This window comes from Felis catus, chromosome B3, assembly GCF_018350175.1.
Source record: "Felis catus isolate Fca126 chromosome B3, F.catus_Fca126_mat1.0, whole genome shotgun sequence".
Taxonomy (NCBI): Eukaryota; Metazoa; Chordata; class Mammalia; order Carnivora; family Felidae; genus Felis; species Felis catus.
The window spans coordinates 147,129,590-147,156,071 of NC_058373.1; the positions used below are offsets into that span (position 1 = coordinate 147,129,590).

General features: G+C 41.8%; 1 protein-coding gene and 1 long non-coding RNA gene across 3 annotated transcripts; one reads left to right on the forward strand and one right to left on the reverse strand.

Annotated features, from left to right (window-relative positions):
* The first annotated feature begins 9,223 nt into the window (after positions 1-9,223).
* LOC123386314 lies at positions 9,224-25,247 on the forward strand. Of its 2 annotated transcripts, XR_006600094.1 has the most exons (4): positions 9,224-9,542; positions 12,478-12,607; positions 21,080-21,257; positions 24,838-25,247. It is a non-coding gene; the product is annotated as an uncharacterized LOC123386314 (long non-coding RNA). The 2 variants fall into 2 exon arrangements; XR_006600093.1 differs by lacking the exons at positions 9,224-9,542; positions 12,478-12,607 and having other exon boundaries at positions 20,989-21,257.
* On the reverse strand, positions 16,035-19,153 carry LOC123386292 (disintegrin and metalloproteinase domain-containing protein 21-like). Its single transcript, XM_045060714.1, has one exon. The coding sequence runs from the start codon at positions 18,456-18,458 to the stop codon at positions 16,233-16,235; it is 2,226 nt and encodes a 741-aa protein (XP_044916649.1). The 5' UTR covers positions 18,459-19,153; the 3' UTR covers positions 16,035-16,232.
* Positions 25,248-26,482: the final 1,235 nt, after the last annotated feature.

The following is a 26,482-nucleotide window of genomic DNA, read 5'->3' on the forward strand; positions in this document are numbered from 1 at the left end:
TCTTTCTTCCTTCTTTAGGAATGCCTGGAATGCTATATACTTCATCTTATGACCACCTTTGCTGAGTCCCAGAGGTTTTGGGTTGTGATGTTATCATTTAAAAAATTTTTTTCAACGTTTATTTATTTTTGGGACAGAGAGAGACAGAGCATGAACGGGGGAGGGGCAGAGAGAGAGGGAGACACAGAATCGGAAACAGGCTCCAGGCTCCGAGCCATCAGCCCAGAGCCCGACGCGGGGCTCAAACTCACGGACCACGAGATCACGACCTGGCTGAAGTCGGATGCTTAACCGACTGCGCTACCCAGGCGCCCCTGTGATGTTATCATTTTAATCGACTTCCATATACTTTTTAACTTCCTTTTAACTGCTTGGTTAGCACATTCATTCTTTAGTAGGAGGTTCTTTAGTCTCCTAGTATTTTTTACCTTTCGAAATTTTTTCTTGTGGTTGATTTTGAGTTCACAGCATTGTGGTCTCAAAATATGTACAGTATGATCTCAATCTTTTTGTACTTACTTAGAGCTGATTTGTGTCCCAGTATATGGTCTATTCTGGAGAACGTTCCGTGTGCGCTGAAGAAGAATGCATATTCTGATGCTTTAGGATAAAATATTCTGAATATATCTGTTAAGTCCATCTGGTCCACTGTGTCATTCAATGCCATTCTTTCCTTGTCGATTTTTTGTTGAGATGATCTGTCCATTGCTGTGAGTAGGGTGTTGAAGTCTCCTAATATTATGGTATTGCTATCGATGAGTTTCTTTATGTTTGTGATTAATTGATTTATATATTTGTGTGCTCTCCCATTTGGCGCATAAATGTTTACAATTATTAGGTCTTCTTCGTCTATAGACCCCTTGATCATGATATAATGCCCTTCTGCATCTCTTGATACAGTATTTTTAAGTCTAGACTGTCTGATATAAGTATGCCTCTCAGGCTTTCTTTTGTTGACCATTAGCATGATAGATGGTTCTCCATCCCCTTATGTTCAATCTGAAGGTGTCTTTAGGTCTAAAGTGGGTCTCTTGTGAACAGCATATAGATGGATCTTGTTTTCTTATCCATTCCATTACCCTATGTCTTTTGATTGGGGCATTGAGCCCACTGAGGTTTAGAGTGAGTACTGAAAGATATGAGTTTATTGCCATGATGATGCTTGTAGAGCTGGAGTTTCTGATGGTGTTCTCTGGTCCTTTCTAATCTTTCTTGCTTTTGATAAACACACACACACACACACACACACACACACACACACACACACATATATATATATATATTTTTTTTTTTTTTCATCTTTTGTCCCCTCAGAGAGTCCCCCTTAAAATTTTTTGCAGGGCTGGTTTAGTGGTCAAAAACTCTTAATTTTTGTTTGTCTGGGAAACTTTGATCTCTCCTTCTATTTTGAACGACAGCCTTCTTGGATAAAGAATTTTTGTCTGCATACTTTTCTGATTCAGCACACTGAATAGACTCTGCCACTCCTTTCTGGCCTGCCAAGATTCTGTGGATAGGTCTGCTGCAAACCTGATCTGTCTTCCCTTGTATGTTAGGGACTTTTTTCCTTGCTGCTTTCATGATTCTCTCCTTGCCTGAGTATTTTGTGAATTTGACTATGGTATGCCTTGTTGCTGGCCAGTTTTTGTTGAATCTAATGGGGGTCCTCTGTGCTTCCTGGATTTTGATGTCTGTGTCTTTCCCCAGGTTAGGAAGTTTTCCACTATGATTCGCTCACATAACGCTTCTACCCCTATTTCTCTTTCTTCCTCCTCTGGGACCCCTATATTTCTGATGTTCCTTTTTAATGAGTCACTGATTCCTCTAATTCTTAAATCATGCTCTTTTGTCTTAATCTCCCTCTTTTTTTCTGCTTCATTATTTTCTATAAGTTTGTCCTCTATATCGCTGATTCTCTCTTCTGCCTCATCTATCCTTACCACAGCTGCATCCATCTGTGATTGCAGTTCAGGTATAACATTCTTAATTTCATTCTGGCTATTTTTTTTTTTTTTTTACTTCTTTTATCACTTCAGAAAGGGATTCTAATCTATTTTTGACTCCAGCTAGTATTCTTATTATTGTGATTCTAAATTCTGGTTCAGACATCTTGCTTGTATCTGTGTTGGTTAAATCCCTGGCTGTCGTTTCTTCGTGGTCTTTCTTTTGGGATGAATTCCTTTGTTTTGTCATTTTGAAGAGAGAAAAGGAATTAATGAAGTAGAAATATTGAAATAAGACAAATAAAATTTCAAAAATATTAAAATTAAATATTAAACACACACACACACACAAATCTAATAGTTAATGCTAGATCCTAGGTGTGTTTTGTTTAGGTGTTGAAAGTGGTTTGACAGATTAGGGGAAAAAAGGGGGGCAAATTAAATCATTTGAGAATATGAAAAAAATGCATACACTGATGTAGAGTAAAATGGGTATATTGGAGTAAAATAGGATTTGAAAATAATATAGACAAAAGTAAAGTATATAGTAGAAAAAATTAAATAAAAATATTTTTAATAAAAATTATGAATTTTTTGTTCTGTAGTTAAGAAAAAAGTAAAGAAATGAAAAAGAGAATAAAGATAAAGAATAGAAAAAAAGAAGAAATCATTTGATAATTTGAAAAAGTGAATATACTGTAGTAGACTAAAGTAAAATGATGGAAATAAAATGGAATTTGAAAAAATTTACATAAAACTAAAAAAAACATAGTAATGACAATTAATAAGATTATTTTGTAAATATGAAATTTATTGTCAAATAGGTTTCTATACAACACCCAATGCTCATCCCAACAGGTGCCCTCCTCAATACCCATCACCCACCCTCCCCTCCCTCCCACCCCCCATCAACCCTCAGTTTATTCAGTTTTTAAGAGTCTGTGATGGTTTGACTCCCTCCCTCTCTAACTTTTTTTTTCTTCCCCTTCCCCAAGGTCTTCTGTCAAGTTTCTCAGGATCCAAATAAGAGTGAAAACATACGGTATCTGTCTTTCTCCATATGACTAATTTCACTCAGCACAACACTCTCCAGATCCATCCATGTTGCTACAAAAGGCCACATTTCATTCTTTCTGAATGTCAGGTAGTATTCCATTTTGAATAGATACCACAATTTCTTTATCCATTCATTAGTTGATGGACATTTAGACTCTCTATAATTTGGCTATTGTTGAGAGTGCTGCTATAAACATTGGGGTACAAATGCCCCTATGCATCAGCACTCCTGTATCCTTTGGGTAAATTCCTAGCAGTGCTATTGCTGGCTAATAGGGTAGGTCTATTTTTAATTTTTTAGGAACATCCACACTATTTTCCAGAATGGCTGCACCAGTTTGCATTCCCACCAACAGTGCAAGAGGGCTCCCGTTTCTCCACATCCTCTCCAGCATGTATAGTCTCCTGATTTGTTCATTTTAGCCACTCTGACTGGCATGAGGTGGTATCTCAGTGTGGTTTTCATTTGTATTTCCCTGATGAGGTGCGACATTGAGCATCTTCTCATGTGCCTGTTGGCCATCTGGATGTCTTATTTAGAGAAGTGTCTATTCATGTCTTCTGCCCCTTTCTTCACTGGATAATTTGTTTATCAGGTGTGGAGTTTGATGAGTTCTTTATAGATTTTGGATACTAGCCCTTTGTCTGATATGTCATTTGCAAATATCTTTTCCCATTTCGTTGGCTGCCTTTTAATTTGGCTGATTGTTTCCTTTGCAGTGCAGCTTTTTATCTTCATGAAGTCCCAATAGTTCATTTTTGTTCTTAATTCCCTTACCTCTGGAGATGTGTCAAGTAAGAATTTGCTGTGGCTGAGGTCAGAGAGGTTTTTTCCTGGTCTCTCCTCTAGGGTTTTGATGGTTTCCTGTCTCACATTCAGGTTCTTTATCTGTTTTGAGTTTATTTTTGTGAATGGTGTAAGAAAGTGGTCTAGATTAATTCTTCTGCATGTTGCTGTCCAGTTCCTCCAGCACCATTTGTTAAAGAGACTGTCTTTTTTCCGTTGGATATTCTTTCCTGCTTTGTCAAAGATTAGTTGGCCATACATTTGTGGGTCCAATTCTGGAGTCTCTATTCTATTCCATTGGTCTATGTGTCTGTTTTTGTGCCAATAGCATGCTATCTTGATGATTACGGCTTTGTAGTAGAGGCTAAAGTCTGGGATTGTGATGCCTCCCACTTTGGTCTTCTTCTTCAATATTTGGCTATTCTGGGTCTTTTGTGGTTCCATACAAGTTTGAGGATTGCTTGCTCTAGCTTCGAGAAGAATGCTGGTGTAATTTCGATTGGGATTGCAATTTTGATTGTGTAGATTGATTTGGGTGGTATTGACATTTTAACAATATTTATTCTTCCAATCCATGAGCATGGAATGTTTCTCCATTTCTTTGCATCTTCTTCAGTTTCCTTCATAAGCTCTCTATAGTTTTCAGCATTCAGATCTTTTACATCTTTGGTTAGGTTTATTCTTAGGTATTTTATGAATCTTGGTGCAATTGTGAATGGGATCAGCTTCTTTATTGGTCTTTCTGTTGCTTCACTGTTAGTGTATAAGAATGCAACGGATTTCTGTACATTGCTTTTGTATCTTGCGACTTTTCTGGTTTCATGTATCAGTTCTAGCAGACTTTTGGTGGAGTCTATTGGGTTTTCCATGTGTAGTATCATGTCATCTGCAAAAAGTGAAAGCCTGACTTCATTTTTCCAATTTTGATACCTTTGATTTCCTTTTGTTGTCTGATTGCTGATGCTAGAACTTCCAGCACTATGTTAAACAGCAGCGGTGAAATATCTCAATTTTTCCCCATTGAGGATGATATTAGCTGTGGGCTTTTCATAAATGGCATTTATGATGTTCAAGTGTGTTCCTTCTATCCCGAGTGTCTTGATGGTTTTTACTGAGAAAGGATGCTGAATTTTGTCAAATGCTTTCTCTGCATCAATTGACAAGATCATATGGTTCTTATCTTTCCTTTTATTAATGTGATGTATCACACTGATTGATTTGCGAATGTTGAGCCAGGCCTGCAGCCCAGGAATGAATCCCGTTGATCATTGTGAATAATTCTTTTTATATGCTGTTGAATTCGATTTGTTAGTATCTTATTGAGAATATTTGCATCCATATTCATCAGGGATATTGGGCTGTAGTTGTGATTGTTGCTGGGTCTCTGGTTTAGGAATCGAAGTATGCTGGCTTCATAGAATGAGTCTGGAAGTTTTCCTTCCCTTTCTATTTTTTTGGAACAGCTTGAGAACTAGAGGTATTATCTCTGCTTTAAATGTCTAGTAGAATTCCCCAGGGAAGCCATCTGGTCCTGGACTCTTGTTTGTTGGGAGATTTTTAATGACTGATTCAATTTCTTCACTGGTTATGGGTCTGTTCAAATTTTCTATTTCTTCCTGTTTGAGTTTTGGAAGTGCATGGGTGCTTAGGAATTTGTCCATTTCTTCCATGTTGTCCAGTTTGTTGGCATATAATTTTTCATAGTATTCCCTGATAATTGCTTGTATTTCTAAGGGTTTGGTTGTAATAATTCCATTTTCATTCATGATTTTATCTATTTGGGTCATCTCCCTTTTCTTTTTGAGAAGGCTGGCTAGAGGTTTATCAATTTTGTTTATTTTTTCAAAAAACCAACTCTTCGTTTCATTGATCTGCTCTTCAGTTTTTTAGATTCTATATTGTTTATTTCTGCTCTGATCTTTATTATTTCTCTTCTTCTGCTGGGTTTAGGGTGTCTTTGCTGTTCTGCTTCTATTTCCTTTATGTGTGCTGTTAGATTTTGTATTTGGGATTTTTCTTCTTTCTTGAGATAGGATTGGATTACAATGTATTTTCCTCTCAGGACTGCCTTTGCTGCATCCCAAAGCTTTGGATTGTTGTATTTTCTTTTTTTTTTTTAATGTTTATTTATTTTTGAGGGAGAAAGAGGCAGAATGTGAATGGGTTAGGGGCAGAGAGAGAGGGAGGCACAGAATCTAAAGCAGACTCCAGACTCTGAGCTGTCAGCACAGACCCGGACGTGGGGCTCGGACTCACAAGCTGGGAAATTGTGACCTGAGCCAAAGTTGGAATCTCAAACGACTGAGCCACCTAGAGTGGCCACCTGGAGTGTTGTACTTTCATTTTCATTTGTTTCCATATATTTTTTAATTTCTTCTCTAATTGCCTGGGTGACCCATTCATTCTTTAGTAGGGTGTTCTTTAACCTCCATGCTTTTGGAAGTATTCCAGACTTTTTCCTGTGGTTGATTTCAAGTTTCATAGCATTTTGGTCTGAAACTGTGCATGGTATGATCTGAGTTCTTTTGTACTTAGGAAGGGCTGTTTTGTGACCCAGTATGTGATCTATCTTGGAGAATGTTCCATGTGCACTCGAGAATAAAGTATATTCTGTTGCTTTGGGATGCAGAGTTCTAAATATATCTGTTAAGTCCATCTGATCCAATGTATCATTCAGGGCCCTTGTTTCTTTATTGATCCTGTGTCTAGATGATCTATCCATTGTTGTATGTGGGGTGTTAAAGTCCCCTGCAGTGATCACATTCTTATCAATAAGGTTGCTTATGTTTGTAATTATTTTATATATTTGGGTGCTACCATATTTGGTGCATAGACATTTATATATGTTAGCTTTTCCTGATGGATAGACCCTATACTTATTATATAATGCCCTTGTTCACCTCTTGTTACAGCCTTTAATTTAAAGTCTAGTTTGTCTGATATACATATGGCTACTCCAGCTTTCTTTTGACTTCCAGTAGCATGATAGCTATCCATCCCCTCACTTTCAATCTGACGGTGTCCTCAGGTCTCAAATGAGTCTCTTGTAGACAGCAAATAGATGGGTCTTGTTTTTTTATCCATTCTGATACCCTATGTCTTTTGGTTGGAGCATTTAGTCCATTTACATTCAGTCTTATCGAAAGTTATGGGTTTAGAGTCATTGTGATATCTGTAGGTTTCATGCTTGTAGTGATGTCTCTGGTACTTTGTGGTCCTTGCAACATTTCACTTACAGAATCCCCCCTAGGATCTCTTGTAGGGCTGGTTTAGTGGTGATGAATTCCTTCCATTTTTGTTTGTTTGGGAAGACCTTTATGTTTCCTATTCTGAATGATGGACTTGCTGGATAAAGGATTCTTGGCTGCATTTCTGGTCCTCACATTGAAGATTTCCTGCCATTCCTCTCTGGCCTGCCAAGTTTCAGTAGATAGGTCTGCCACTACTCTTATGGATCTCACTTTGTAAGTTAGAGCATGTTTATCTCTAGCTGCTTTCAGAATTTTCTCTTTATCCTTGTATTTTGCCAGTGTCATTATGATATATCGTGCAGAAGATTGATTCAAGTTACATCTGAAGGGAGTTCTCTGTGCCTCTTGGATTTCAATGCCTTTTTCCTTCCCCAGATCAGGGAAGTTCTCAGCTATGATTTGTTCAAGTACATAGCTTTCTCTCTCTCTTCCTCTTCTGGAATTCCTATGGTACAGATATTGTTCCATTTGATTGCATCACTTAGTTCTCTAATTCTCCCCTCATACTCCTGGATTTTTTTTATCTCTTTTTCTCAGCTTCCTCTTTTTCCATAATTTTATCCTCTAATTCACCTATTCTCTCCCCTGCCTCTTCAGTCCATGCTACGGCCACCTCCATTTTATTTTGCACCTCATTTATAGTATTTTTTAGCTCCTCATGACTATTTCTTAGTCCCTTGATCTCTGTAGTAGTAGATTCTCTGCTTTCTTCTGTGCTTTTTTCAAGCCCAGTGATTACTTTTATGACTATTATTCTAAATTCTTGTTGTGTTATAGTGCTTAAATGTTTTTGATCAATTCGTTAGGTGTCACTACTTCCTGGAGTTTCTTTTGAGGCGAGTTCTTCCGTTTCGTCATTTTTGGTAGTCCCTGTGGTGGCTCCAAACTGCAGGGCACTTCCCCTGTGCTGTCTGGTGTAACTTATGTTGGTGGGCAGGGCTGCAGGCAGACCCAATGTCTGCCCCCAGCCCACCGCTGGGGCCACAGTCACACTGGTGTGTACCTTATCTTACCCTCTCCCAGGGGCAAGATTCACTGTGGAGTGGTGTGGCCCCTGTCTGTGCTGCTTGCACACTTCCAGGCTTGGGGTGCTGCTTCCATTGGATCTGGTATATTAAGCAGGGTGGATCCGCAAGGTGCACAGTGGCGGGAGGGGTAGGCTTAGCTTGCTTTGCCATCAGTGGTCCCCTGTGGTAGGGGCCCTGAAGCACCAGGAGGGAGGCAGACCCGTCGGAGGGATGGATCCACAGAAGCACAGTGTTGGTTGTTTGCGTGATGCAAGCAAGTTTGGTGACAGGAACTGGTTCCCTTTGGGATTTCGGCTGGGGGATGGGAGAGGGAGATGGCGCTGGCCACTGCCTTTGTGCCTGCCGAGCTGAGCTCTGTCTTCCGGGACTCATCAACTCTGCCTCCAGGTGTCCTCTTACTCTCCCCACTCTCTGAGAGCAGAGCTGTTGACTTTTAGCATCCCAGATGTTAAGCCCCGCTGGCTGTCAGAACTCACAGAGTTTGGCCCCTCCGCTTTTGCAAGCCAGATTTTGGGGGCTGTGCCTTCCCGGGAAGTCTCCCCCTCCACCACCCTGCCTCCCTCCCTCATGTCCGTATAGCATGCACCGCCTCTCTGCCCTTCCTACCCTCTTCCATAGGCCTCTTGTGTGTGCTGGCTCCGGAGAGTCCATTCTGCTAGTCTTCTGGAAGTTTTCTGGGTTATTTAGGCAGATGTGGGTGGAATCTAAGCGATCAGCATGATAAGGTGTTCTCCTAAGCTGCCATCTTCCCCTCTCTCCCCAAATAGGAATATTTTTAATAGAAATTGAAAGTAAAAATGAAGTTTTGTCTCTAGCCCCCCAAACAGCAGGCTAGGACAGCCAGCGAGGCATCTGAATGCCCTTGCTGTGGTTCAACTCCTTCTTGGGAAATACCACCTCAGAGGAGATGTAGCACCATGAGGGACGACCTTGAGAACCTTGGACAGGAGCCAGCACTGCCCAGAATGCAAACAACAAGAGGGACATATTTAGGGTGACCTGGCCCTCTGCTAGCCTCATGCCTCTGCTCAGGGACATCTGCCAGTGACAATGGATAAATGGAGGATCCTGAGCAAAGCCAGATCTAGACCATCTGACAGAACAGAGGGCTGTGCTGGGCAGTCAGCACCTTACACCTGGGGGCCACCTGTGGGGTTAGGTAACAGTCACTAACAGTCACAGGGTGTGGCATTGGGTGACCCTGCACATCAGATTAGCTGGGGCACATGTGGCAGAGGCAGGCGGGCCCTGTCCAAGCATGCTCACATGGACATAGTAGGGACTTGGACCCAGAGACATGGCTCTATTCAACACATTCCATCTTTCCTGTAGCTACTTGAATACAGAATATACGATTTTAACACCCTGAACTTCTCTACCACTTCCATGTCCTGTGGTACTGCTGGTTCACTTTCTATGGATGACTACTTTTCCTCATTATGGAGACCACTGCTTCCTACTTCCTTGGGATGTGGAGGTAGACGTCAATTTTACCTTTGTACGTGTTGAAAAACATTGCTTTGTAATTTTACATGTCTTATTCTGGTTGGCTATTAGTTTGGAAGTCATTTGATCCTTTTGGTTGTTACTTTGAAGCTTCCTCTGAGTTTACTGAGGAAACATTTCCCAGTATTCTGTGTCATGATTGGTGAAGTACAAGGTTGTATTTTAGTATTTTCTTATTCCAGCTGGTGAGAAGTGAAACTACTGCTGACCACTTGTGAGCCCTAGGATTTTTTTCCCTCTAATCCTTTATTGTGATTCTTTCCTGGCTTCTGGAAGTCTCCTGCTATGCTACTTCCAGGAGACTGGGGTTCCCTCCTCAGCTGGAGACACAAAGGGGCTGTCTGCTAGTGCCCAACTTGAGAGGAAGAGTGAATGTCCCCACTAGTTTTAAAATGCCCGCCTTCCTTTTACACAAAAACCAGATAGGGATACCATAACACACCTAAAAACTACATGGGCAAAAATCTCCTTGACCTTGGCCTTGGAAATGATGTTTCGGATATGACTCCAAATGCACAGTCAACGAAGACAAAAATCAGTGAGTGAGAACACATCAAACTAAAAATCTTCTGCTTAGGAAAAGAAACATTCACCAAAGGAAAAGACATTTTACAGGGATGGAAAAAAATTGTAAAACATGTGATATGAGGTTCATATCCAAAATTTAAAAAAAGCTCATTTTGCTGAATAGTATAACAAGCAACCCAATTTAAAAAAAATGGGGGAGTAGAGGACTTGAAAGGACATGTTTCCAAAGTCCATGTACAAACGTCCAGCAAGTGCATTAAAAGGTGCTCAACATCACTCATCACCAGAGACATGCAAATCAAAGCCACAATCCCTTAACACTTCACACCTGTTATTATGGCTGTTACCATCAGACAAGAGATAACAAATGCTTGTGAGCATGTGGAAATAAGCAAACCTGGTACACTGTCCCTAGGAATGTAAACTGGTGAGGTTACTACTGAAAGCAGTATGGAGAATTCTCAAAAAATTAGAAACAAAAGTATGGTTGTGCCCAGCGATCCCATTTCTGAGTGATATATACAGGGGATGAAGTCACTACATCAGAGATATGTGCACCCCATGTTCATTGCAGTATTATTCTCCATAGCTGAGACACTGAAAAGACCTAACTGCTCATCAAGGGATTAATAGATAAAGAAGATGTGAGATTAGATAGATAGATGGATGGATACAGAGATAGATAGATAGATAGATAGATAGATAGATGATAGATTTCATCCATATAAAAGTTAATCGTGCCATTTGTGACTACATGGATGAAGCTTGAAGACATTATGCTAAGTTAAATTAGTCAGACAGAGAAAGACACATTCTGTATGATCACACTTACATGTGGAGTCTAGAAACATCAAATTCACAGAAACAGAGTGTGCAATGGTGGGTTCCAGGGACTGAGGGGCAGGGAAAATGGGGGGGGGCATTGCTCAGTGTGTCCAAACTTCCAGTTAGAAGATAGACAAAAAGCTTCCATGGGTCTAATGTATAGTAAGATGACAATAATTAATATACATATTGTATATTGAAAGTTGCTTTATGTTCTTACCATAATTTAGCTGAAGAATGTATTGACTAACTTCAACTTGGTAAACATTTCGCATTATATACATGTATCAAGGCATCACATTGTACACCTTAAACGTACATAATGTTATATGTTGATTATATCTCAATAAATCTGGGGCCAAAAAAAAAGGTATTCCTAGAAGACATTCCTATACACATTTGGCTAGTAATAATTTAACTATGCATGGACATGACTGCAAATTATACAATATGTGATATTAACCCTAAAGATGTTTATGCACAGAGAAGATTTCATACAAGTGTGCATGTGTCTGTGTTGGTGGGAATAATTTCATGTGATTCTGTACACTCATAGAAACAACAGCCATAACAACAAGTGTTAGGACACTGGTGCTAAGTAGAGATCATGGCATTTTTGAAGAAAATTAAAGGCATTATGGCCAGGGGATAGATCATGAGCAATTTGGGATGTAAAAACAAAACAAAACAAAACAAAACAACAAAACAACAAAACAAGAACGGTGAACACTTTTCCTTATTGTGATTGGGACATAACATAAGATCTGTGTTTTCCTTCTACATCTCACAGCTTTTGTACTCCATTTCCCATATGAATGGCTTCCTTTGTGCTTAGTTGATATTTTGCAGTGACACATTTTCATTTTCTTCTTTGTTCCTTTTGTGCACATTCTTTAGATAGATCCTTTGGGTTTACCATGCCCTTACACAAAAGACTCTAAAGCCGTAACAGTCTATTGTCAACTGATAACTACTTAAATTCAATCCCATGGACAAGTACACTTTAACGGCTCCACACCACTCCTCACTCTACTGATGTCACAGGTCACATCTGTATGTATTGTGTACCCATGAGCATTGATTTATAGTCACACTTGATGCTTTTGTCTTTTGAATCTCACAAAAGAATTGGAAGTGTAGTAGAGGGGTAATGTCAGCCTCATAGCAGCCTAAGATGTCCCTGTGTTGTCTCTCACACCCATCCAAAACTTGGCATCCATCCACAAACAAATGTGCATTTTTGGGCCCTGTGGGATCCAGCTCCATATGCCAATGGACCCCTGAAGAGTCTTCCCTACACATGCATAGGTGAACATACCTGAGTGTGGCTATGGACTCTACAGTGACCCCTGAACCTGCTCCACCTTTCTTGTCTGTGGTCTCCGAGGTTCTGGGAAAGGGTCTTAGTTGATCACACATGGACTGGAGTCTTTGTGGAAGTCCAACTTTCCAAAGAAAGTGAAAACTCTAACTTTAAATGATATCTTCATTCCCCCCATCCTTGTGCATTGTAGCATTATTTACAAGAACCAAAACACCCTATGTGTCCACAGACAGAAGAATGGGTAAAAAGAAGTGTGGCCTGTATGTACAGTGGAATGCTATGATTCGTCCATAAGAAAGAATGAAAACTTGCCCTTTGCGACAACATGGGTGGATCCTGAGGGCATCAGGATAAGTGAAGTAAGTCAGACATGTGGGAAATCAAATAGGTATGTCCTGGTGTAGGACATTACAGGGACCACATAGCAAAGCAGAACACTGCTTTCTGGCTTTGCTGAAAACAGCAGGCAATGCTTTGCTTGTGTGGTTAATGTGTATCTAGGAGTTACTAACTTCCCTTATCTCGTTAACGTATATCTAGGGAGCACTCATCACCCTTATCTAGTTAATATAGACCTAGGGGGCACTCGCTTTGCTTATCGATTTAATGTAAATCTAGGGGACACTCAGTTCCCTTATGTAGTTAACGTAAGTCTAGTGGGAACACTAAAGTTCACTTATTTAGTTAATATTGATCTAGTGCAACTAGTTAATATAAATCTAGGGGGCACTGCGCTGATTTAGTTGAAATAAATTTAGGGGAGCTCACTTTGATTATCTACTTAATGTAAATCTAGGGGGCACTCAGTTCCCTTATGTAGTTAATGTAATTCTAGTGGGAACACTAAAGTTCACTTATTTAGTTAATATTGATCTAGTGCAACTAGTTAATATAAATCTAGGGGGCACTGCGCTGATTTAGTTGAAATAAATTTAGGGGAACTCACTGTGATTATCTAGTTAATGTAAATCTAGGGGGCACTCAGTTCCCTTATGTAGTTAATGTAAATCTAGGGATCATTCACTTACCAGTAAATTTTTATGTAGTGGGCACTCATTTAACTCACCTAGTTAATGTGAATTTATGGGGCACTCGTTTCACTTATCTAGTTAATGTAAATCTAGGGGGCACTCATTTCCTTGTCTTGTTAATGAAAATCTATGGGACACATTAGGTAAGCACACTTTGCTTATCTAATTAATGTATATCTAGGGCACATTCAATTTCGCTTATCTAGTTAATGTCAGCATAGGGGGAACTCACTTTAATTATCTGGTTAATGTATGTTTAGGGGGCACTCACTTTGCTTATCTAGTAAGTGCAAATCTCGGGGGCAAGCTACACTTCCCATATCTAGTTAATGTCAATCTAGGGGACACACTCACTTTGCTTATGTAGTGAATGTAAATCTAGGGGCAAGCTACACTTCGCCTAGATAGTTAATGTAAATCTAGGGAAACCTCACTTTGCTTATCCAGTATATGTATATCTATGGGCACTCTCTTCCTTATCTAGTTAATATAATTCTAAGGGCACTCACCTCACTTACCTCCTTCATGTATATATAGGGGGCACTCACTTCCCTTATGGAGTTAATGTATATGTAGGTGGCACTCACTTCACTCTTGTAGTTAATATAAATCTAGGGGACAGGTTAAACTTTGCTTATCTAGTTATGTAAATCTAGGGGTCACTAACTTCACTTATCTAGTTATTCATCTAGGGGGCACTCACTTTGCTTCTCTTGTTAACATAAATCTAGAGGGCAGTCACTTTGCCAGTCTAGTTAATGGGTATCTAGGGGGTCCTCCACTTTGCTTATTTGGTTAATGTATATCTAGGGGGCACTCAGTTTATGGAGTTAATGTATATGTAGGGGGCAAGCTACACTTCACTTACCTAAGTAATATAAATCTAAGGGGCACTCACCTTGCTTATCCAGTTAATGTAAATTTAGGGGACACTCACTTAGCTTATCTAGTTAATGTAAATCTAGGGGGCACGCTATACTTTACTTATTTAGTCAATATAAATAATGGGCACCTGCTTAGCTTATCTGATTTGTGTATATCTGAGGGGGCACTCACTTTATCTAGTTAGTAAATCTAGGGGGCACACTACAGTTCACTTATCTAGTTAATATTACTCTAGGGGGCACTCACTTTGCTTAGCTCATTAATGTCAGTTTAGGGGGCCCTCACTTCTCTGATCTAGTTAATGTGTATCTAGGGGGACCTCTGTGCACACACAATGAACTTTGGTTTCTTTCCCCTGTTCATCCAGGTCCTGTGAACTTAGTTCTTGGTCCACAAGAACATTTGGTGGAGAATTTCTTCCTCCCCTTCACCTGTCTAGGCTCTAGGTTCAGCCACATTCTGCTTGTCAGCTCAGACCCAGCACTCTACTTGAAGCCCACATCGCTGTGTGCTGGTGTGTAGACTCCCATCAATTAGTGGGTGTGGCCTGTGGGTGCTAGATCCTCCACAGGACCCATTCTTACTTTATCCTGAAGGTAAACTCACGTTTCCAGCACATGTATGGTGTTAACTGAATAGGTCTGCATCTGTAACACGTGTGTCCAAACAGACAGAAGGGCTGATGTTACTCCACAGTTCACTTAGCATCCTTCTGTAGTTTACTGAGCAGGTGGCCGGGGCACCTGTTTGGCCCTCCTTCCCAAACATTCCTGGACGCATTCTTGCTGGGAACATGCAGTGTGGCTGCACGGGAATTTCAGGAGGTGCTGGGAAAGTATGATTACCTGTTTGCCCTGGAACGTGGAGAATATGTGTACACATGGCAGTCTAATACTTTGTGTAACCATGTGTCTTTGAGACAAAGTGCATGCATGGGGACACATTGGTACAACTTACAAGACTATCTGCACCAACAAAAGGATTCTAGGTATGAACTGAAGTGAAAATCCTGTTATGTGCTTCATGTGTTTTACATCTATTGGTGAATTATGGGATAAATTCTTATTCCAAAGTAATTTCTGAAACAGTTACTATTTAGTTCTGAAAATTTCCTAATCAATTACTATTAAAAAGTTGTATATTTTCAATTCAGAAGAAGATAAACAGACTTTAATATCACTATTATGATTTAAAATATATTCTAGACAACTGTAAAAATAGTAAAAAATATTTAGAAAAAGGGTCCCTAACTTTCCACAGGCTCAACTCTGCAATATTCTAGAAGGTTCTTGGGAGAACCAAAGTGGAAATCCTAGGCAGACCCTCATCTAAGGATGAACTCACTGAAAAATAGAGAAAAGAAGGAGAAAAGGGGTTCATATTCATCGGGCTCCCTCGGAATGCCAGAGACATCCATAGGCACTTGTGCCTACCTTTCTGATTGATTTCACTGGGGGCTACTTTCAGCCTCATAGTCTCAGTCTCCCACATTCGGAAATTTGCTCTCCAGGGAGGCACAGCTTGCACTGGCTGGGATTGAATCCATGTCCCTTTCCCTCACAGCCCACAGACACCGCAGTGTGGGACAGGCAGTATGGGTGGTTGGTAGCCCTCCATCACCCTGAACCCATATTGGGACCAGGAAATGAGAGGTCACCTGAAGAATGAGACAAAGCTCAGTGTGCAAGAGCACAGTTTTGGGGAAAATTCATGAATTTGTCCCTAAAGGAGCTTGTGGCAACTTCTCTTATTTCTGGAACCAGAAACCTCAGCCCAAGACACAGCTGCTGACTCAGGTCTTCTGCACAGAGTCTTAGGCACCGTTTGGGCTCTTACAGGCTTACCAAAATACATAGAGGCCACAACCATGCAGTTTTCAAGTTTTATTTCAGAGTTCTGCTCAGTGACGCATCAGAGACCTGGTGTCAGGTCCAAGATGTGCCTGTGGACCCCTGTGTCTCCCCCAGACCCCTGGAAACGTGGATGTTAGCTGTGCCGCCTCATTACTGTATTTTCACAGATGAGCCATGTGGATTGTCTATAGTTGTTTAGGGGTCTGGAGGCTGAATTATGCATTGTCTTGATCAACAGTCTCTTCCGTAACTTTCTGTCTGTTGATAGTTCTGACATTTCCGGCAACACCAAAGAGGAATGCAGCAATTAAGGCATAGATTCTAGCAAAGATCACTCTGAGATATACCACGTATTCACGACTTTGCCTGACTGACCGCATTCTTCTTGGAGGGGGTCCACTGTCTGTGCTCCCACCAGTGCCTCGTTCAGTGCACCGTGGAGGATCCCAGCCTACGTGGCAATGGCAGTTCCTGTTATTGTTGCATATCCCTCTGTGACTGCATTTCTCCGGGATACAGTCATAGTTCAGCTGAGCCACACTGCCATTGCAGTAGGTATCCTGACAGAACTTTCCAGGAGCACAGGGGGTACCGGTTCTCACATGACCAATATCGGTTGTTCCTGTGCTACGATGCGAATCCAGCCCAAAACACCAGAATCCTGAGATCTCAGACTGATGAAATCCAACATGCTCTTGCAGCTGAGGGAGATGGGTGACGTTACTACACTGCAGCCTTCCACACTGCATGTCTGTGGGGGAACAGGGTTTAGATTTGAATACCCCTGGGTCTCTTCTGCAGTGTCCATATCGGCTGCCTTTTTGATTTATGGTATAGCAGACATTTTCACCCTTCACAGCATTTCTGCCAAAGATTTCTTGGCAGTGCATAGTGCGGTCAGTGCAGTTTCCATGATAGCAGTAGCCCTCTTCAGTGCACGGGGTTCCATCTTGCATATAGAAGTCATCAGGGCACTCCACGGACACCCCACGGCAGTATTCTGGAAGATCACATATATTTTGGATTGGCCTGCAGAGTGTCCCAGCGTCGGAATAGGTGCAGTTTGTACAGCATCTGCCTGTATTACATTTGCTGCCAGGGGTTAGAATACAATCACTCGTACAGCAGGGATTGTTGTAGCACTGCTTGAAGGAGCCACAGTCACACTGCTCACCTGGCTCCACTACATAGTTTCCACAACGATCGTGAGTCAGGCTTTTATTGAAATAGGAAAGTCCTGAGTCAAATATGCACTCACAAAAATTATTCACCACTACATGCTGCATATGAATGAAGGAACAGTTACTGAAAGAATCTGTCATAATAGGGTATTGATTCATAATGCAGGTAGACCTCCTCTGGCATGCACAAAACTTATTGTCATAAAAAATACCAATAGATTTTGCAATTTTTTGGGCTACTAACACAGACAACAATAAAAAATGTCTGCCTAGAGAAGCAAGCGAGATGATGGATTTTGGTCCACATACTGCATATGTGGCTGGCTGAAACTGAAGTTCATGTGGTGCATCTTTGTTCATAAGTAAAGCTGTATGTGGTTTAAAAGCAACAAACAAGTGTCTTTCAAAGTAGATATGAATCGGACTCCCTGGCACCTGAAAATTGTTCAAGACAACTGGATCTTCCAGATTATAAATGACCATGGAGGAAATATAGTGCCTTACATCAATACCTTGAAGCATTGAGTCAGTCAAACTAACAAGCCTCATGAGGAATCGGGCACATTTTGACACGTTGTTGAACACACTATACATTGTTTTGGAACCGAGAACAAGTCCTTTCAAAATTCCATGATGGGATGAATACAACTTACTAGAGATCCTGGGGGCTGCACTGATATTTGCTTGAGAGAACAGGGGGTTCCTATCCCCCTTATATCCCAGGTTATAAGTAGGTCCCGTTGCATTGGTGTCTGCCACTATCTGAGAAACAACGTGTTCAAACCGTTGGGAATCGCTGAGGGGTCTGATTTCATAGGCAAGGTCATCCAACTTCATGATACCTTCAAGGCCCCCATAGCACGTGTCCATGGTGACCATGGAAAGAGGAATCTCCTCCAGGTAGCCGAAGTAGTAACAGTCTGGAGGGATGAAGGGGTAGTCCATCTGCAAGGCTCCCTGATCATCCTGAGTCATCATCAGCAAATGTCTGGACCAAAAGAGTTTCTTGTGCCTCATGTGGATAACATGGCTCTTGCCCCCAAAATGCAGGCTATAGGACAGCCAGCCAGGCATCTGAACGCCCTTGCCGTGGTGCAACTCCTTCTTGGGAATTACCACCTCAGAAGAGATGTAGCGCCATGAGGGACGACCTTGAGAACCTTGGACAGGAGCCAGCAATGCCCAGAGCGCAAACAGCAAGAGGGGTGCCCTCAGGGTGACCTGGCCCTCTGCCAGCCTCATGCCCCTGCTCAGGGACATCTGCCAGTGAGAATGGATAAATGGAGGATCCTCAGCAAAGCCAGGTCTAGACCATCAGACAGAACAGAGGGCTGTACCGGGTGGCCAGCACCCTACACCTCGGGGCCACCTGTGGGGTTAGGTAACAGTCACAGGGTGTGGCATTGGGTGACCCTGCTCATCAGTTCACCTGGGGTGGATGTGGAGAGTCAGGTGGGCCATGGTCAACAGTGCTCACATGGACATGGGTAGGGAATTGGACCCAGAAACACGGCTCTATTCAACACATTCCATCTTTTCTCCTTCTCCTTGGATACGGGATATGCAATTATAACACACTGAACTTCTCTACCAATTCCACGTCCTGTGGTACTGCTGGGTCACTTTCTCTGGATGACTGCTTTTCCTCATTATGGAGACCAATGCTTCCTACTTCCATGGGATATGGAGGTAGACTGTCAATTTTACCTTTGTACGTATTGAAAAACATCGCTTTGTAATTTTACATGTCTTATTCTGGTTGGCTATTAGTTTGCAAGCCATTTGATCCTTTTGGTTGTTGCTTTGAAGCTTCCTCTGAGTTTACTGAGGAAACATTTCCCAGTATTCTGTGTCATGATTGGTGAAGTACAAGGTTGTATTTTAGTTTTTTCTTATGCCATCTGGTGAGAACAGAAAGTACTGCTGAACATGTGTGAGCCCCAGGGGATTTCCCCTCTAATCCCTTATTGTGGTTCTTTCCTGGCATCTGGCAGTCTTCTCCCATGCCTGTGAGTTTCTCTCCTCAGGTGGAGATAGATGCAGGGGAGTTGAGGTTATGTTGGCAGCTTGCACCATGGAGGCTGCACATGATCGAAAATGGTATCCACCATGGAACTCCCTTGTTTAAGTACCGTCTAGTCCTTTAAAATCCCCTGGGTTGGGCAGAAGCCCTCAGAGTTGGCTTTTGGAGAAGAGTCTGCCTTTTCTCCGGGTGGCTGGCCTCCTAAATAAAGCTCAACTTCTTTTCCCACCAAAACTAATACCTTGAACATTGACCTTTCCAGAAATACTCAGCTGAATTTGGGATTTGATAACAATAAAATGGAGAGTGGAATGGCAGTTGTCAGGGGCTGGCAGGGTGGGGCAATGAGGAGTAGATCTCAAGGGCTATGATTTTCTGTTATGCAAGATGATTAAGTTCTAGAGGGGTCTCCACAACATTACCCCTGTAATTAACAGTACTGTACTGTATGGTTCAAGTTTTGTGAAGAGTGTTGGTCTCATGTTCAGTGAGATCCTAACACAAAAGTGTAAGACACGAATTTTGCTTCTCACATGACAGTATGCTGAACGGCATGGACACACTCTCTACTGATAATGTGAAAATAATTTAAAAACATTTGCATAGTTTGAATAGTAACCCTGAGGATATGTCATTTACAAATATCTTCTTCCATTCCATAGGTTGCCTTTTAGTTTTGTTGATTGTTTCCCTCACTGTGTAGAAGCGTGCTATTTTGAGGTAGTCCCAATAGTTCATATATGTATGTATTTAATTTTCTTGTTTTATTTTTAATTTAAATTCAAGTCTTCAGTCTTTGAGCTCCACGTTTACAGGAAGTTGACTTGTCATGATTAACTTTATGGTTATCTTGACTGAGTCATGGGTGCCCAGATTCACCACTGTTTCTGTGGATGTCTGTGATGTGTTTCCAGAAGAGACTGGCATTTCCTTCCATGGTTCCTGTCTGGGCATCACCCATTCCATTAAGGTTCTGAATAGAATCTGATGCAGAGGGAGGGAGAATTCCCTCATTTTTACTTCCCATGTGCTTGTTTGAACTGGAACAGTGGTCCCCTCTGGCCCCTGTTATGAGAGTTATAACATCAGATCTCTACGTTCTGAGACTAGACCCTAGTTCAGAATCAGACATATTACACCACTGGTTTTCCTGGGTCTCCAGCTTGTGACAGTAGATCATGGGACTTCCCAACCTCTTTAGTCATGGAAACCAATGTGCTTTGGGTTCTGTTCCTCAGGAGAATCCAGACTAATACATGGAGATGATTTATCTCTTGTTTAGAGGAATTGAATAAAGCTGTAGCTCATTTAACGTCCTGAGTAGCAAGTGCCAGGAGGGAGTGTCACGTTGTTTGATTGGGACAAGGGCTGGGTGAAGTTAATGGGGAGCTGTGGGATCCTGTGGTCCTGTCTGCACAGGGAGTGCATCTGGGACTCCTCTAATGGCTCAGATGTTGTGCCTCAGAAAGTCTGTAATTCACTCATGTTGAGGGACAGGAGTAAGCAATGCAAACAACTGTGTCTTTTGTGCATGTTAGTGCAGTTTTCCTATGACAACAGGTATCTAATTCAGAGAGTTAATAGGTAAGCACAGAATCCTGTGTCCAGAGAGGCTCCCTGGGGAAACTGCTGTGTGGACAGGAAGCCCCAGACCCTGACAGGAAACCTGCCTGTAACCTCCATCTGCACCTGCTCCTGACAACACAAAGCAGAATTGTGCATAGTGTGCGCCCCCTGGTGGTGCTGATCCCCTCCTGCAGGTAGGTTTGCGTGTGGGCTCCCAGCGAGGTCCCCTCACCCTGTCTCTTGCACAGTAATATGTGGCCGTGTCCTCAGACTTCAGGTTGTTCATCTGCAGATACAGCGTGTTCTTGGCGTTGTCTCTGGAGATGGTGAATCGGCCCTTCACGGAGTCTGCGTAGCTTGTGCTACCTCCACTACTACTAATATACGCGACCCACTGCAGCCCCTTTCCTGGAGCCTGGTGGACCCAGTTCATGCTGGAACTACTGAAGGTGAATCCAGAGGCTACACCGGTGAGTCTCAGGGACCCCCCAGGCTTCACCAGGTCTCCCCCAGACTCCACCAGCTGCACGTCACACTGGACACCTGCAGACGCAAGACATCTTGGTCAGGAAACTGTCACACATCCACTGGTTCTCACTCATATCCACTCACATACTCAGTGTCTCTCGTTCACCATGAATTACCTTTTAAAAATGCAACAAGGTAAACCAAGCCAAGCACATACTCCATGATGAGGTGTCTGTGTTCTGTCCTGATCACAGAATGGGAACACCTGGGACCCCTGGAGCTGGGGCTCCTCTCCCAGCTGCATGGTCGGGCTGGGCTGGTTTTATCAGCACAGAGAGGGCCCTATTTGCATGTCCTCTTGCATATATATCACACTGCAGACTTAGATTTGATTCTTTAAAAATGAATGGCAGGTTTGGGATGCATTTCTACATTAGTTTGTGTGGATGGTGCTGTGACAATATGATTAATTCTTATCAGTGAGCACAGGTATATTTGCGGAACTTGTGCATTTTTACATGTCTTTCATCAACAAAGGTCATTTTCGCTCTACAATTATTTTACATACTTTATAAAGTTTAATCCCAAGTACTTTATTCTGTCCCATTTTCAGTTGTATAATTTTGTTATTTGTTTTGCATATATTTCCATGCTGGTGTGTAGAATCATAGGTGGTTTATTTTTATTTATTTTCTTTGTTCATTGTGCTCATTGTGCATCCTGCACTTTTCCTCATTTTAAAACACTGGTTCTAATATTTTTTGTGGTATCTCTAGGGTTTTGTTATGTTTAAGATCATGTCATCTGCACACAAATAATTTTCCTTCCTCCATACTGATTTAAATGTCTTTTATTTCTTTTTATTGCCAAAGTTTGTGGGTACTTCTTCCAGTTGTAGAAGAATGCTTTTTCCTTCTTTTCTTCTGGGTTTTCACCCGGTGTAAGGATTCAGTTGACATAAGACTGATCTAAAGGGGAGAATAAATTTCATTTTGCAAGTGCCTGGGCTTCCTAATAATATGGCACCCAGAGAATGAACAAAGCAGGTGGCACTTGTGACTTTCAGACAACAAAACATTGGATTTGGCAAGAGTCAAGGCAAAGGTGTGGTTTTCGGGTATTTAATTAGTCAAGTAACTAGGTTTGTTTGCACATCCTTCTTGTCCCTGTGTTCCTTATTCTGGTGCTAAGGATGGTTCTCCCCTCCTGGTACAGGGAAGGGGAGTTTCCCAAGGGAGATTTATATCCTGCTGTCAAGGGACACAGGAGGGTCTGAGTGTCCTTGGACTGGCTGTTTCTCCCGTGACTTTCATCCAAATAAGGACTGTGACACGATGACATGGTTTGAGGCAGCATAGTTATTCTTCACGTTATCATGTGGAATACTTCTATTGGGGATGACCATCATTGCCTGGCTTCTGATGTGGCAGGAATGCTTTTAGTATTTTATGTTCAATATGCTGTCAGGTGTGGGCTTTCATAGTGGCCATGATCATGTGGAGGTAATTTCCTTCTCCTTTTTAATTGAGTTATTTTTAAATGATGAAGATGTGTTTTTTGTTCATGAAAAAACTGTGTCTAATGATTTTATGAATAAATTAAGGATGGCTTTGATTCAATCATTCCCTCTGCTGATGGAGGACATCACATTTTTGTATTTGTGTATGTTGAGGGAAACTTGCATCTCAGGGATGCATCACACTGGATTATCATGTATGATCCTTTCAGTGTGCTGTTGAATTCAGTAGGCTAGGACTCAATCAAGGAATTTTGCATGTATGTGTATTTGAGACACTGGCCTGTAGTTTCCCTTCTTGTGAGTGTAAAGGTGTCCTCATAAAGTGCATCTGGGAGTGGTCTTTTTCATCAGCAATTTGTAATAGTTTGAGAAGTATTGGCATTAATTATTCTTTAAATATTGTAGAATTTTAATAACGCCTTGTTTCTTTTTGGAGGGTGAAGGTTTTATATTAAGGATATCTTCTTACTAAGTTTTGTTTTGTTCCTTTTGTATTTTGCATGGAAGAGTCTTGGTGGATTACATAATGCTAGAAAATGTGTAATTTGTTCTTGGTGATCTAATTGTTGACTTATAAATATCTAAGTTTTTCCTTTATGATCCTTTTCATGTGTTTAGTTCAGTTATGTCTTCTTTTTCAGTTCCGATTGCATTTGTTTGAATCTTACCTATTTCCCTAGGCTACCTATGTTTTTTAAATTTCACTTATCTTTCCAAATTCAAATTTTAATGAAGTTGATTTGTTTTCTGTATTTGTGATAGTCTTTTTTTCTCTGTTGTATCTTTTTATGTTAATTTTATATTTATCTTTTTATCTCAATGAAAATACCAATGCCTTTTTTTTAAAGGAATCTGAAAAATATACTAATTCATATGTAACCACAAAACACATGGAAGTAAAAAACAAAATCATGAAGACAAGAGAACCTGGAAGAAGGAGAACACTTCTTCCTTCTAAATATATTGCAGAGGTACATTAACTCCAACAGTGTACTGCTGGCATGAAATGAGTCATATAGACCAGTGGAGCTCATTACGGAGCTCAGAAGTAGAATTGTGCAGATGCAGTCAGCAAATCCTCCATGAGATTTCCAACAATGCGCAGTGGGGAAAGGATTGTGTCTCTTAAACATGGTGTTGACTAGGGGTGCCTGGGTGGCTCAGTCGGTTAAGCATCCAACTTCCAGTCATGTACTGATGTCATGATTTGTGGGTTTGAGCCCCACATCAGGCTCTGTGCTGACAGCCCAGAGCCTGGATTCTGTTTCTGCCTCTATCCCTGTGCCTCCCCTGATCATGATCTGTCTCTCTCCCTCAAAAATAAAAGAAACATTAACAAATGGTGTTGATAGACACATGCAAAATAATGACATTTGGCTGTAATCTTGCATCATACATATACGTCAACACAAAAAAATCTCAAAATGGATTAAAGATTAAGCAGAACAGCTGACCCAAAATGCCTTCGAAGAAAACACACAGGATAAACATCATGACATTCTCTTGACAATGATTTATTTGATCCAAAAGCAAAATCACAGAGAACCATGGCAGACAAGGGGGACTGCATCAAACTAGAAAGGGGGCAAATCAAACAGTAGCAGGGTGAGAAGGCAGTCTATGAAATGGGAGACATTACATTAAAAATATTGAAAAGGAGTTAATATCCAAAATACAGGAGGGACTTCTTAACACCAATAGCAAAAATCACAATTATAATCATAACAGTAAGCACATCACCTGATTCAAATTTGGGTCAAGCATGTAAATATCCATTTCACTATTAAGGTTGAAAAAATGTCCATCCAGCATATGAATGGTGTTCATCATCACTAATCATCAGAGAATTCCACCCCCGATCCACTGAGATATCCCCTCACAACTGATAGCAAGGCTATTATAAAATAAGGCAAACACAAGAAGAACATCTCAAGTGTTGCTGAGGATGTTGAGAACAGGCAATCCTAGAATTCACTTGATGGGAGTGCAACATCGTGTAGCTACTATGGAAAACTGCGGTGAAATAACCCACTAAACTGAGTTCCTAATCTGCTCCCATACAGTTGACTTCATGTCCAGCTGAGTGTGAGGAAGGTCTGGGCCTCATGTTCTGTGGAGGAGGTGCAGAGACAGGTGGATCCAGTGGATGATTCCTTAACTCCTTCAGTAGAATGGACCCCTGGCTGACCGTTTTGTAAGACTTGACTCAGTGTGCCTCCCCACTGGTTGTCTCTGGCTTCCTGAACTGGATGGAGAACAAAAGGAGTGAAGGGTAGAAACTACTCTTTTCTCTCACAGGAACGTGTATACACTGAGATTCCTTGAGAAAAAGTCGCGGAGTTGATGAAGATGCTGTGGGGATTCGACAACCACAAGGGTCTTTCCTCATGGTCTCTCTTCATGGGCATCAAAGGAAAACCTTAAGGAAAGTAAAAGGAGAGAGGAGCTGCTCAAATATATTAAATTTAGATCACTTGAATAAGTCAGTCTCCTCTGTTTGAAAATCACTTACATGTATTTTAAATGGTGGCCCGTGTACTTGTGAGGCACAAGTCTGTATATGAGTTGATTTATCCCCAAGCTTGGTCTCTGTCAAGGTCGGCACTACTATATGACTGTTCACTCTAAATGTTAGAAGACATCTGTGTTTGTAAATGGTTTAGGAAACAGTGTGTGCTGTTTTCTGGTCAGCATGAAGTTTCCAGGGCGTGATGAGAAAGATGCTTCACAGGAAACCTGACCCTGAAACACTGGTTCTGGATATGAATTCTGAGACCTTGGGTGCCCCCTGGAGGCCTGTGAAACTCCAGGTTATCTACGTGGCTCCTGGTGTCCTGTGCGTTCCTGATGACCTGAGTGCCCCCAGGTGAACTGAGTGGCAACTAGTGACCTCAATGCCCCATGGAGACCTGAGCATCCCCCTGGAGGTCTGAGTGCTCCATGCAGAACTGAGCGACCCTGGTGTCCTCAGCTCCCCCTGGTATGCTGAGCACCCCAGGAGATCTCAGTTACCCCTGTTGTCCTGAATGCCCCCTCGTGACTTTTAGGTAACCTAAGGGCAAATTCCAGTTTTTGGCCCATGCTCAGCTCTCAGAAGTCCTTTGTGGTGTTTTTTTTTTTAATTTTTTTTTCAACGTTTATTTATTTTTGGGACAGAGAGAGAGCATGAACGGGGGAGGGGCAGAGAGAGAGGGAGACACAGAATCGGAAACAGGCTCCAGGCTCCGAGCCATCAGCCCAGAGCCTGACGCGGGGCTCGAACTCATGGACTGCGAGATCGTGACCTGGCTGAAGTCGGACGCTTAACCGACTGCGCCACCCAGGCGCCCCTGTGTTGTTTGAGCCAGCTCTGTGGCTAGGCCTATCCCCTCCTGTTCACCCTTATAGGTGGTTCTGATTGTGTGGCTGTTAACCCTGGGGGAACCTCCAAGGGTGTGGCCAGCACCTGCTTTATCCCTCTTCCTCTTGCCTAACAAACTGCCTAACTCATGGACATGTGGCTCTTGTGGTCTGGACCCTAGTATGTGATATAGAATATATGATAGTATGTGAACCATCCACTGCATCCACTATGCTGGGGTAGGTGGATCCAATTCCACCAGAAATTACTGGTTGAGATGAGAACCCCAAGATGCTGCTAGTGAGGTGCAGAGTGTGCAAGGCAATCACCAGTTGGGCACAACCCCTGCAGCTGCACCTGGGACAGGA